Here is a 13,120-nt window from a genome sequence, read left to right on the forward strand (position 1 = left end):
AGTGGTCAAGGATTGAGTTATTAATATTTACTAGCATCTACTATGTGACACATTATTTTATGCACTTAAGATACAGTGGTGACTAAAATACACCCTGTGGAGCTCACACTACGGTGTGAAAAACTGACAACAAACAAGTAAACAACTAGGACTTCGGTGTGTACGGAGTTTTGGGCCAGCATAATCAGAGGCACTCAGTGGTATTTGATTTTTGATGAAGTTCCCTGGTTGTAGCCGGGCTAGCAACTGAGGCCTTTACTCATAGAGTTACAAATAGAACATTTTACTCAGGGTTACAAACAGAACACAAGAACTGAATGACAATTAGGATGACAATGACTGGCAGTTATGTAATTATTTCAAATAATTTTACATACTCACACAAGGAAATAAATGTTTAAATGAATGAGTGGTCTGATTAAGCTTTTTAATTCTTCAAAGAATTTTTTTTGGGGGCCACACCAGGCAGCTTGTGGGATCCTAGTTCCCTGACCAGGGATCGAACCCAGGCCCTTGGCAGTGAAAGCGCTGAGTCCTAACCACTGGACCGCCAGGGAATTTGCTAACCCTTTTTAGAGTGATGCAAATTACGATCTGAAAATATAGTCTTTCCAAAGTGATTCATGGTTTCATTCAACATTCACTCACTAGAATAAGGTCCATGAGGATAAGGGTATTTGTCTATTTTGTTCACTACTGTATATCTAACACCTAGAACAATGCCCAGCATTTTCACTGAACTGAATAAATGAATAGATTAATAAGCATCCACTAGATGCCAGGTAGTATATTCATCTCAAAAGTAAATAAGGCAGTTCCTGACTGGTCTGCAGGGCAGAAATAGAGACACAGATGTAGAGAACAAACATATAGACACCAAGGGGGGAGAGTGGCGGAGGGGATGGTGGTGGTGGGATGAATTGGGAGATTGGGATTGACATATATACACTAATATGTATAAAATGGATAACTGATAAGAGCCTGCTGTATAAACAAATAAAATTCAAAAGTTTAGGGCTTCCCTGGTGGCGCGGTGGTTGAGAGTCCGCCTGCCGATGCAGGGGACACGGGTTCGTGCCCCGGTCCGGGAGGATCCCACGTGCCGCGGAGCGGCTGGGCCCGTGAGCCGTGGCCGCTGGGCCTGCGCGTCCGGATCCTGTGCTCTGCGGCGGGAGAGGCCACAGCAGTGAGAGGCCCTCGTACCGAAAAAAAAAAAAAAAAATTCAAAAGTTTAAAAAAAAAAGTAAATAAGGCAGCTCCTGCACTTAAAGAGTGTACCATTTAAAGACTCTAACTAAAATAAAATCTCTTGATCTTCACTTATATCAAAGTACAGTTAAAAAAGCAAGGTTGTTAAGAATATAAAAGTAATACGTCTCCTGGATAAAAGGAATTTATTGTAGACTTCATATGCTTTTATACAGTTTTTTTTTAATTATTTTTTTTTTTGGCAGCATTGGGTCTTAGTTGCTGCACGTGGGCTTTCTCTAGTTGAGACAAGTGGGGGGCTACTCTTCATTGTGGTGTGCGGGCTTCTCATTGCGGTGGCTTCTCTTGTTGCGGAGCATGGGCTCTAGGTGCGTGGGCTCAGTAGTTGTGGCTCTCGGGCTCTATAACGCAGGCTCAGTAGTTGTGGCTCACAGGTTTAGTTGCTCCACAGCATGTGGGATCTTCCGGACCTGGGATCGAACCCGTGTCCCCTGCATTGGCAGGCAGATTCTTAACCACTGTGCCACCAGGGAAGTCCCGATATGCTTTTAAATTTAGAAAATAAACTACCATGCTATCTTGAAAATTTAGTATTTGTATTATTAGGTACTATAATTAGATAATCTGTTATGAAGAATATTATGGTTAAGTCACAGGAAAATAGTAATTTCAGATACTTTAAAATTTTTTATTCCTTCTTTTCCTTCTCAAGTCCTTTCAAATACACTCTTTTAAAAATGAACTGAGAATATCTGTTAATATGAAGCAACATAAAAGAACAAACAATCAGAAGGCAAATTCCAAAGAGATCACTGCTATAGATATGGAAATGTCAGGACAGAGAAGCAAAGTTCCACTAAAAACAGCAACAAAATTGTATGCCAAGTGAGTTCTATATCTCACACCCACCCATCTTCAGTTAAGGATTTCATCGGCAAAGATCCTCCATCTTCTAGTGATCTATCTCAAAAAATAAATGTGAGTAAAGGCAAATGTCCTGATTTTAAAAATCAGCTGTTTCTGGTTGTGCACAGAGTTTTCTTCCCCTTGTACCTAAGAAGCAGAAAACCTCCATCTGAAACTTAACCTAATCACTGCTGCTTCAAAGAGAACTTATTTCATGAAATAAAGAGCACTGGACTAGGAATCTAGTCTTGGCTCTAGTTTTGCAATTAATCTTGTCACTTTGTACATAGCACTCAAGCAATCTGGGTCACAGTTTCCTCCATAAAATGAAAGAAATGGACCAGACGATCCTCAAAGTCTTTCCAAGTTCTTAGGAAAAGTTCGAGTGAAGCTACTCTTCTGTGCCACCTAGTCTCGAAGGCCCCCAACATTCGTAACCACATATTCAACAATTTGTTTTCAGCTCTAGCTTTGCAGCAAAATAAGTATGATTACATATAAAACTCAATTCAATATTTATCAGCCTTCTACCAAAAGAAAAGCACTAAGCCATACTGGGCAAGCCGAAGAGTAAAAGCCAGTCCTTGACCACAGCCCTCTCTTACACAGAGGGGAAACGGGAAAGGACAAGATCTTTGTATTCAGAACATTTGCTACAGTCTAGCTGGGGAGACAAATTTTAATTCAGCTTAATTATGTAAATACTTATTAAATACTTTTTGCATAAAGTGTCAGTTTTCAAACTTTGATGAGCATAAGAATCTAAGATGCTTTTTTTTTTGGCCATGCCCCATGGCTTGCGGGATCTTAGTTCCCCAACCAGGGATGGAACCCAGGCCCCTGGCAGTGAGAGCACCTAGTCCTAACCACTGGACCTCCAGGGAATTCCCCTAAGACACATTTAAAAAAATGTAATTTCCCATAAAAATGATTCACTACATCCAGGTGGGGCCCAGGTATCCACATTTTTAAAAGCACCCCCAGATGATGCTGGTGGTCCTGTTCAATTAACATTGCCATTAGCCTATATCAACAAAAAGTAGATAGGTTCAAAAACAGAAAATGTTTCTAGAGCTTGAGTTCTCAAGACTATATGCCCATAACAACTAGAGAACAAACTGCAAGGCATTAAAAATAAGCAAAAATCTGATGGAGCATATAGACTTTTTATTTCAGTGGTTTTCAAGTGTGGGCTGTACTTAAAAAAATCAACATAGGGGGACTTCCCTGGAGGTCCAGTGGTTAAGACTCTGCGCTCCCAATGCAGGGGGCCCAGGTATCAATCCCTGGTCAGGGAACTAGATCCCGCCTGCATGCCGCAATGAAGATCCCACATGCCGCAACTAAGATCCGGCACAGCTAAATTAAATAAATAAATAAAATCAACATAGGAAGTTTTTACAGATACAGATATAGACCAGTTAAATCAGAGTTTCTGGGAGTGGTAGTTGTGGCTCAGCTTTCACATTTAAAAAAATCTCCTTGTAACAAATGCAGACAACCATTAAATTAAGGGCAAGATCACTGGAGTTGGTTAGTCAGGTTAAGTTTCATGAAAAAAGATGATTTTTTATCAGACTCTTTACTTGGCTAAAAATTTAATGAAAAAGATAAATGTAACAGAAGAAGTGAAAGGAACCAATGTATAAATAAATGATCTAAGTAGGGGAGGAACAAATAAAGATGCTTTTGACCACAAAGTAAAGGGAGACTAAGAACAGTAAATATATGAATTTTGCAAACATTATCACAGGGGCTGTGTGGTAATATAGGGGAAAAATTAAAATTAATCAATCCTATCCTTGTCTTGAGAAGTCTTACAATCTAGTTAGTGATGTGTACTACAAACACATAAACCCCCTGAACAATGTATTTGAAAAATAACACTAATCATCATCAAATATACAGGTATATATGTATATATACACACACACCATAAAGCACTATATACTTTAGTAAGGCATATTACTAATCCACCCAGTGCAATTAGCAATACAGAGAAACAAGCTTCTATAATGTTACACAACACACGGGTTTTTAAAATTTTGTAAGTAATCTACTTTTATTACCTTACATTAAGAGCTGCCTTCCCATGAAGAATTTTAGCCTAAGTCTTGATAAAAACTAATGCAAATATTTTAAACATCCAAGTAAGAAATACCAAATTGTGACTTATACCCTAGAAATTACAAAGAGATACATTTCATAGATTTTTAATAGATTCTTCCATTCTTTCAAGTCAGGCTGCCTAGGTTCAAATCTCAGCTCTAACATTTACTAACATGTGAGCCTGGGCAAATTCGTTAGCTCATCTGTACCCCAGCAAAATGGAGATTTTAATAGCGCCTATCTCATAAAGCCAATGTGAGGATAAATGAATAAAATACATGTGAAGCACTTACAGTGCCCAGTATATAGCACTTTAGAGTGTGCTATGCAGTAAAGACACAGAAAAAGACATAGCCCTTACTGTCATGAACCTTAAAATCTAGTGGGAATTCTAAACAATAAATGATATTATGGTATTATTACCATGATATGGTACATGAATACAAATAGGAATTCCTAAATTTGATAGTTCTGGACAGGTTTTCTGGAAAAATGGAAAATTTTCAACAGGCAACAGTGAAATGGAAGAGGTGAGGAGTGTTCCTGACAAAGAGAAAGATATGTGCAAAGGCCCAAGGGCCCTACAGTTATGAATAAGTGGGAATGACAAAGATGGCAAAAGGCTGGATTTATGGCAAATCAATGGTCATGAGCAATATCCTAGAGGATCTGTCAATGCTCTAACAGCCTTTCAATCAGGATATACTATTAAATCTGACATCCAAATCAGAGAAGAAATTTCTAATAACTGAGGGTGAGATGATACTATGGTGACTTCTGAAAGAGAAAAGACAGAAATCATGGTGTAAAAACATAAGACATTTTTATTACCATTTACTTTTCAAAAACAGATTAAACTGCCGTCTCTGGTATGCTGGTAAAAGGAAGTTATGTGACTTACCAAAGGGCACATGGGTCAGACTTGAATCTAGATCCTCTGGGACCAAGTCCAGAGTTCTTTTCACTACATGGGGCTGCCTCCAGTTTCAGACACTAGTCAAACTGTTGTTCTCCACAAAGTTCCCAAGTTACATTTGTGTTAACAACTTTGTCCTTTATAATGCAAGTACTGATAGTTCTTGCTTCCATTCACACAGTCTGAAACAGAATCCTACAAACTCAATCAGAAAGGATACAAAAGTCATTAAGACCAATGACCAACATTAATGATCAAATACCCTAAAACAACATCCTGAACCACTTACTTTACTTTGAACTAACTGGCCACTTTCCTCCTCACATTTAACCTGAATCTGTTGTGACTGTGCACTGAGAAAATACAGGCCTGGTTCAAACGACACACAGAATACAGCATAAAGTTATCAGCTCCTTTTGGCTAAGAGTTGTTAGGAGGTGGGTGATAGATATAAAGATGAGGCAGGAAGTCTGTACAATTTTGCCACTCTAAAATGCCTATCCAAAAAGCTATAATGGACTTTTTCTCCAATAGCTATAAAATAAGAATCTGTTAATATTTCACACAGATTTAACTAATCCAACAGTGGAAAGTTATGCTGAGAAAGAATCAGTCATTTGGTAAACAATAAATCAGAAGGTAAAATGAAGAATGTTGCCAGTACATTTAATAACCCAACTTGTACTACCTTTACTAATCTTTTTACTCTGTTATTTGATAAAACTGAATGCCCCAGCTAGACTTTTATAAGCTTAAAAACATTGACTTTTGCTTCATCCTGAGAATGAAATATGGAATACTAATTTCTATGATAAGACAGTGACTATAAAATAGAATTCAGCTTTAAATTTAGCCAATCTCTCAAAGCACAATAAACCAGTTTTAGATTAGCTATGATACATCCACTTTTAAGAGGATTTACATTGCAAAGGGAAATGCATTTAGTCAAGAAAAGTCTGATTTCATCAGTTATAATGAAATTATCTACAGTAACCAGCAAACTACAAATGGCTTTGAGAAGACTGAGTGGAATCAGAACTAATTCACATATAACCAAATCAAGTCACTGGTTATAGTTTTCCTACAATTCAGTTGCTGTTACAAGATCCTGGGTTTTACCAAAACTAAGATTTGAACATAGATGTTTAATCCAAAAAATTTATAGAAGTGGAGTACCACGGATTATTCTTTCCTAATTATGAAATACCAGAAGCCAAATTCTATGTTTAATAAAGTCAATTTCCATTTGATAGCACTTTCCAGTTTCTGAAGAGCTCACAGAGATACCTCATTTGAGGATACCAATGCAGGTTATGATCATTACGTAGATGAGAAAATCTGAGACACAAAGTCTAAGTTCACTTGACCAAGGTCACAAAATCAACTAAAATGTAGAGATGGATTTTTTTCGACATTCATTCATTCAACAAATATCTAGAAAGCTAAGACTATGTGTTAGGAACTAGTCAGTGGTAGAGACAGACAAGGTCCTTGCTCTCCAGCAGTTTACAATCTAATGGAAGACAGACAATAAACAAGTAAACACATACGACATAATTTCCGATAAATTCTATTAAGAGAACATGGTAATTGGAGAGTGATTGCAGAATGGCACAACAGAGGTCAGAGATTGTCTAGGGAGATGACATCTGAACTGAGACCCAAATGATTAGGACAAATCATCCATGTGAAGGTCTATAAGAACATCTGAATCAGGCAGAGGAAGATGCAAGCATAAAGCCCTAGAGGCAGGAATGTTCTTGGACAGCAAGGTGGCTCAAATAGAATGAGGAGCAGGAGTGTTTAGATAGTAGCCTGATTACATGGCACCCTTAGGCCATTCCAGGAGATGGGATTTAAAGTGCAACAGGAAAAAAAAAAAATTAAAAAAAAAAATAATAAAGTGCAACAGGAGAGAAGACTAGGTGAGATGATGTGATTTATGTTTTAAAGAAAGCTTTTAAGCTGCTATATGAAGAAACAATTGTAATACATTCAAGTAGAGGCACCCTTGAGCTTCAAGAGTACTGGTAATGGTTTACTTTTTGGAGAACATTCCTGGAAAGCAGATACATGGGTGCTTGTTACAATTGAGACATTACATACATTATATACTTCGCTGTACAAAATTTCATAATTTTTAGAAGTAAATTGTAAAGATGTTAAGGGTGGAAGCAGAAAAAACAACTAGAATGCTACTGTAACAGCCCAAGACTGAGGTGACGGTAACTCAGGAGTAGTGGAGATGAAGAGTAGTGGAATGTGGAATATACCTCTGAAGTAAGGTAAACAGGTCTTCTTGATGGAAAAATCAGGGGCAGCAATGAAGGCTGACCAGTGGTTCTCACTGTGGAGTGATTTTGCCTCCCGGGGGACATCTGCAATCTCTGGAGACATTTTTGGTTGTCATAATTGGTATGGGGGTTCTCATATTGGTACAGGTTCTACTGGCATCTATGGGTAGAGGCCAAGGATGCTGCTAAACATACTACAATGCACAGTAGTGCTACAAAATAAAAAATTACTTGGCCATAAAGTGTCAATAGTGCTAAGGTTGAGAAATCCTGATCTTGACTGATTCCAAATGGTTCCCATCCTAGAATACCCGTACTTCCAAGAGACTCTACCAAAAAAAACTAGAAATGGAGCTCTTTACTTATTTTCAATGTTTAGAGATAACTAAAATTGTGGTATACATGAAACAAAGTTTATTTCTTTGGAGGTAAATTATATCACTCTGTGACTAACACTATGTTGATCAGGACTAACTGGTATATGTCTAATTAATAACATACGAAAAAATCAGTTACTGATTAATAAATGCCATTTATTGGACAGACTTTCTCAAAGCACAGCTGAAGAAATCCTATTTAGCAATACCACCCAACACTGCTTATACAGTTTTTCTTTTTACCAGTTATGCTTAAATCTGTAGTCCAACACATTCACTGCTTTTCCAAATACAAATTCCCCCCCAAATCGAAATAGATGTCTATGCACACTGAAGGACATAATCAGAGCTGTAAATGGATAAAATGGTAGGAAAAGCTAATTATGGGAAAATGATGGCCCACTTGTACCTGTGTGCATGTAACTGTTATCAGACTTACTTTGGGCCTTGAGCAAGTGGATAGATTAATTTCAGGTATAAGTAAGACTGCAGCACACGTTTCTCTTTATTACTTTAAAACTAGCAATGGGCAAAGTACTCTTTGAGACCTAACTCACTAAACACAAAATAGCAAAGTTGGTAAAGTTCATTTTACCTCATTTTTTGTTATCTAAAGGGACAGAATTAGGGGGAAAAATAAAATCACTGTGATCGACTCCTGAAGCATTCTAATGGGCCTGAAACTACTACCACTAATGCAGTAAACTACGTGCCGCGATATGCTCCAGAAAGAAATTACCTGGTAACTGAAGTAGATAACAAAAAACAAAATAATATCATCATCATCTAGTCCCGGGATGACAATACAAAACATCAGAGTTCTCACAGGTTGCGGCTGAGGGAAACTATTTCGAAGAAGCTACAAAGACAATTTTGGTCAAGAAATGGACGCCGTTTCTTATCTATAAGGACCTCAATAAAACTGGCCATGGATACATACGATACTAGGTTACTGAGTCTGGCTAAAACTGAATTTTAGGAACAATTACATTTTTAAAAGGTAAAGAAAAGGGCAGTCATATCGTCACAGCCTCATCCAAAGAATTTACACAATAACTTAGAAATCAGTTCGAGAACGAAGGCCTCCGGCCTAAATTCATCCCCACTTGTGACAAAACTCAAAACTGACAATCTAGAAGTAAAATGCTGGGACACTTCACTACCCTTAAAATCATGCCGCGTTCCCGCTATGCCGGGCGGACGTTTTCGGGAGCATCACCGCGCGGCGGCCAAAGCGCGCGTCTCCCACGAGCCCTCCCGGCGGTACGCTCTAGACACTGCTGCGCCGCCGTTACGCCTATCGACGTCCCCCACTTCCCCATTAGTACACAGAATGACCCTGGGCGGAAAATCCACCCATTCTACCTCCTTGAGGCGGCGACCGATAAGAAACTACTCCTTTCCTCCAGCCTTTCAAAAATTCATGCAGACGGCGGCCAGCTCACCAGTCTTTCCACTAACCCAGAGGGATAACCGCACCACCTCAACCCGAGAACGCCCATAGAGGAGGCGCCAATAGAAACCCCATTCTCGCGAAATCTAAAGACAATTCTCGCGATATCTCGCTGCCTGGCTTTTTCCAGCCTCACCCCCACAACAGCGCGTTGCTTCAAAACATCGCGAGATTTTCTTCTTTCAGTCTCCGCCCCTCTACGGCACGATGGTCGCACAAGAATGTGATACAGCCTCGGCGGCCGCCATTTTCTTCCTTTCTTAGCAGTTGGCTGAGAGGTCCCTGCGAAGAAGCGGTAGCGGCCACTGTAGAGTAGGCATGGCAGATTATTCAACAGTGCCTCCACCCTCCTCTGGCTCAGCTGGTGGTGGAGGCGGTGGTGGTGGAGGAGTTAACGATGCTTTCAAAGATGCGCTGCAGAGAGCCCGACAGGTAAGTCTGGACCGCGCGGCGAGACCCCGACAGCTCACGGTAATTGGCCGTTGGCTGAGTAGGCCGCTACTTCTTCGCGCATGAGGAAGAGGAAAGAAGTGCCCTTCCGCCCTCTGAAATGTGACGAGACTCACGTTTCCCCACGTTGGTAATACCGAATAGAGGCTGGAACTCGGTTTTGTGTTCTTGGTGTCTAAGCCACTTTGAACCCCAACGCGTGCTACGCGAAGATGGCTTTAGATTTTTTTCTCCCGTTTCTGCGGTACTCGCGCTTTTTTCTCCTAGGTGTTAGCGTTTCCTTTTCCTCGGAGTGAACATCCTCTTCCATGGGGTAAAGCGCGCGTAGTTTTACACAATAGTATGGAAGCTTCTGGTAATGAGTTTGGGAAAGGACTAGGGGCTGTCCGCCGGAGCCATGGTAAGGGAAGGGATCTGTCATTAAAGCAGTCTTTAGAGCTTCCAACCCGTTCGAGCTCTCCCGCAGTTAATCTTTCGGTACCATACACTTTCACACCTTCAAGGAAGAAAATTAGAGGCGAGCACTCGTATTCCGCGTTGGAATCCCTCTTCAGGGCGGGATTTACGCGTGTTCTACGTTTCCTTCCCTCTTACTTCTCAAAATGGCTTCAGGGCCATTATACCCTAAGTTTCAATTTGAATCTGCCTCTCAGTTCAGAGTCGTAAACTGACCAGACCTCTTTGTATTACGTAGGTGCGTACATTTGCCCTGAAGGCACCACTTTCCCAAACAAAAGCTGTAAAAAAAAAAAAAAAAAGTTATATTCTAGGATTTTATTTGAACTTTATTAGATAGTCCCTTAATGTAATTTTAAAACGTGTGATGTTGGTATGGACTTGTGTCTAAGTAAAAGAAAGAATCTTATATTCTCGTTATGACATGATGCGTGTTAGATGCTAGACATTTTTAGGGTACAGTGTTAAGCTCATGGTAATCAGAATCCAATTTTGTGGTATGTTTTGATTACATTAGTTCATTTCGTTAACTTACTTTTCACCCCCCGGTTGGATTAAAGTATCATTTGAGTCAAAATCCATAAAATCTGTAGTGATGTAGCAAAGCGCTCATATTTTTATAATGTGAACACATTATAAATAAAAATGTACCTGTACTTGTTTTTAATCAGAAATTTTCCAAGGAGTCAACAGAAGGTCATCATTAACCCTAATTCTGCGATTTATTTACCTAATTCTTATTTACTACTTCTGAACATGTTTAGAATAGTGACTGAAACGTTTATATAATGTCAGGAACTCTGTTAGAAGGGTTTTATTAGATTGGATTGGAAGACTCACCTGAATTATTTTATTCAACCAGCATATTGAATTAATTTGTGACACTGTACATAAATACTGGAGACTTTTTAAATGTGTTAATTGGGTTTCTGCCTTCTAGGAAGCTATGATGATCAGGGAACCAAAGACAAAAGAATAGATGTATCTGATTAATGCTTTCAAACAGTAGACAAAATATGGGCACTGTTAATTCATCCATTTGTTCTATAAACATTTTAGAGTTCTATGAATCAGGTACTGTACATAACACCAGGGGTTGGGGTACCTAACTGTCAAAGTAAAGGACTGATATTTTAAGCAAGGCATTAAAGAATGAGAGAGAGTTTGACCAGTGGAGAAAGAAGCAGCATGTGCAAAGGTATGGGGGTTTTGGGGATGACAAGAACCTAAGAGTGAAGTCACTGGAGGATAGGGTTGCGTGGGGGAAGGAGGGTGGAAAACGAGGTGAGAAAAGGTACAGGTGGATACAACTTCTGAAGACAATTTTCTTATTTAGACTGCCTTTTTAAATATAGAAATTGTCCTCAAACTATGAATTTCTTGTCCTCTGTTTGTATGCCAGTAGCTGCCCCAGTGCCCTTTCTGTAATAAAATTTACAAGTGTCTTTGCTGTAATTTGATTGTTTCTACAGAATTAATCTTAAATCTGAGATTCTCATATTTAGCATTTGAGTTGAGTTGCCCCTTCTGGTTACATTTGAGAGTGCCTCTATATTGGTTGTAGAGCTGCTTGTCTGATTATGTAAGTCGAGTATAGGGAAAAGTGCTTGGGCCGAAGGGACAAATTAGGTTAATCCCTGAAATACGTTTTTCCTTATCTATATTAAATGGATACTGAATTATATTTCCAAAATCTCCATCTAACCTTAAGTTTCTTTTCTTTGTCTAGAGTATTGTGCTGTGTTCTTTGGAAGGAAGAGGTATAAGAACAGCTTCTTGCCTTCAAAGAGCTGCATACTGCTTGGGAAGCTATTGGCATTTCAGCTGGATAGTTCTTTGTTATGCAGGAAAGCAGAACAAATGATAGGGATCCCTGGTCCCTATCTAGTAAATGCTAGTAGCATTTACTCTAGCTGATTGTTGCCATGAGGCAATTGAGGCCGAGTTGCTCAGTCTTTTTTCCAGAGAATTCTAATAGCTTATTTTCTTAATGTGAAATTTCCAGATTTTTATAATATTCTGTGAGCTAAATCTAGCACAGGGGCACCAGACTGCTTCTCTAGTTTAGGTTTCCAACCTGTCTACTTTAGAAATTTATATTTGGGTATTTCAAACTGTAACTGCAGAGGGTGATGTTGAAATTCTTTGATTAGATCTTTAGTGATCACACTGATAATAAGTTCTGTCTTTGAAACACTGGAAAATTGAGATACATCTATCTACTTTTTTCCCCTTAAGGTTATATGAAGATAGAAGTGAATCAGAGACTGAGACTAAGTATAGTGGTAGATCACAGGTTATGCAAGAATATCAATCCTCATCACTTCCCCTCTAAACAACTATTAAATTAATCATTAAGTACTCAATTCTTGAAATCTCTTTCTTGATAATTGTGAAAGTAATTCAGACTGTATTATGTTTGAATGCAATGAAGAATTTATAAAATAGGACTGTTGACTTTTTACTTAGCATTAATCTCCAGTGAAAACTAGTATTTGTGTGGGGGGTGGGGTTGTTTGGTTGTTTTTGTTTTTCTAACACATTTTGAGATGGGATAGCAAAGCTTGATTATGATAATAAGCACAGATTTCTGGGCTGTAAAGAGGGGACAATACTAATAAAGTGGTGGGCTAGTAATATTTCTAGCCTCTTCACATTTCTGGTGCATAGGAATTGAATCCATTAGGACCTTGCCCATAGTAGGTACTCATTATTTATTGAATTGAATCAACAGATATCTTTAATGAATTAAAGCAGTAATGAAATTTTGTTCTGAAAATAATTATGTTCTTTCAAAGTGTATATCTTTGGCCAGTACAAATAAAAACCTGTTAAATTTTTTAAATTGAATATTTGAAGTCTTGTGAACCTGCTTTATAGTTGAATTAAAGTGTGCTGATTTGTTCATAGTAACTGGCAATTTATATGCTACATATTAGGCTCTGTGCTA

The 13,120-nt window shown here is 38.8% G+C and overlaps 3 protein-coding genes across 26 annotated transcripts in view; 1 reads left to right on the forward strand and 2 right to left on the reverse strand.

The window, feature by feature from the left end:
* DNAJB4 (DnaJ heat shock protein family (Hsp40) member B4) overlaps nucleotides 1-9,302 on the reverse strand; it is a 40,891-nt gene extending 31,589 nt beyond the window's left edge. Inside the window, exon 1 of one of the 3 annotated variants that reach the window (XM_030866027.2) lies at nucleotides 9,177-9,302. The gene's annotated coding sequence lies outside the window, so the exon portion shown is untranslated. Of the gene's footprint in view, nucleotides 1-5,125; nucleotides 5,326-9,176 lie in introns of those variants that run through there. The other 2 variants (XM_030866029.3, XM_060303946.2) reach the window with 2 other exon arrangements.
* LOC138842626 (uncharacterized) overlaps nucleotides 1-13,120 on the reverse strand; it is a 31,064-nt gene that overhangs the window by 16,607 nt on the left and 1,337 nt on the right. Inside the window, exons 2-4 of the mRNA XM_070045208.1 lie at nucleotides 9,257-9,625; nucleotides 8,551-8,670; nucleotides 7,414-7,527 (exon numbers count right to left, since the gene is read on the reverse strand). Of these exons, the coding sequence (XP_069901309.1) occupies nucleotides 7,414-7,527; nucleotides 8,551-8,670; nucleotides 9,257-9,625 (603 nt within the window). The remainder of the gene's footprint in view (nucleotides 1-7,413; nucleotides 7,528-8,550; nucleotides 8,671-9,256; nucleotides 9,626-13,120) is intronic.
* FUBP1 (far upstream element binding protein 1) overlaps nucleotides 9,463-13,120 on the forward strand; it is a 48,879-nt gene continuing 45,221 nt past the window's right edge. For all 22 annotated transcript variants that reach the window (XR_009564933.1, XR_009564932.1, XR_009564931.1 and 19 more), the window contains exon 1: nucleotides 9,463-9,696. Coding sequence is in view for 16 of the 22 variants with exons in the window: in XM_060303768.1 (XP_060159751.1) it covers nucleotides 9,583-9,696 (114 nt within the window). In the remaining 6 variants the exon portion in view is untranslated. The remainder of the gene's footprint in view (nucleotides 9,697-13,120) is intronic.

This window comes from Globicephala melas, chromosome 1 (genome assembly GCF_963455315.2).
Source record: "Globicephala melas chromosome 1, mGloMel1.2, whole genome shotgun sequence".
NCBI classification, from domain to species: domain Eukaryota; kingdom Metazoa; phylum Chordata; class Mammalia; order Artiodactyla; family Delphinidae; genus Globicephala; species Globicephala melas.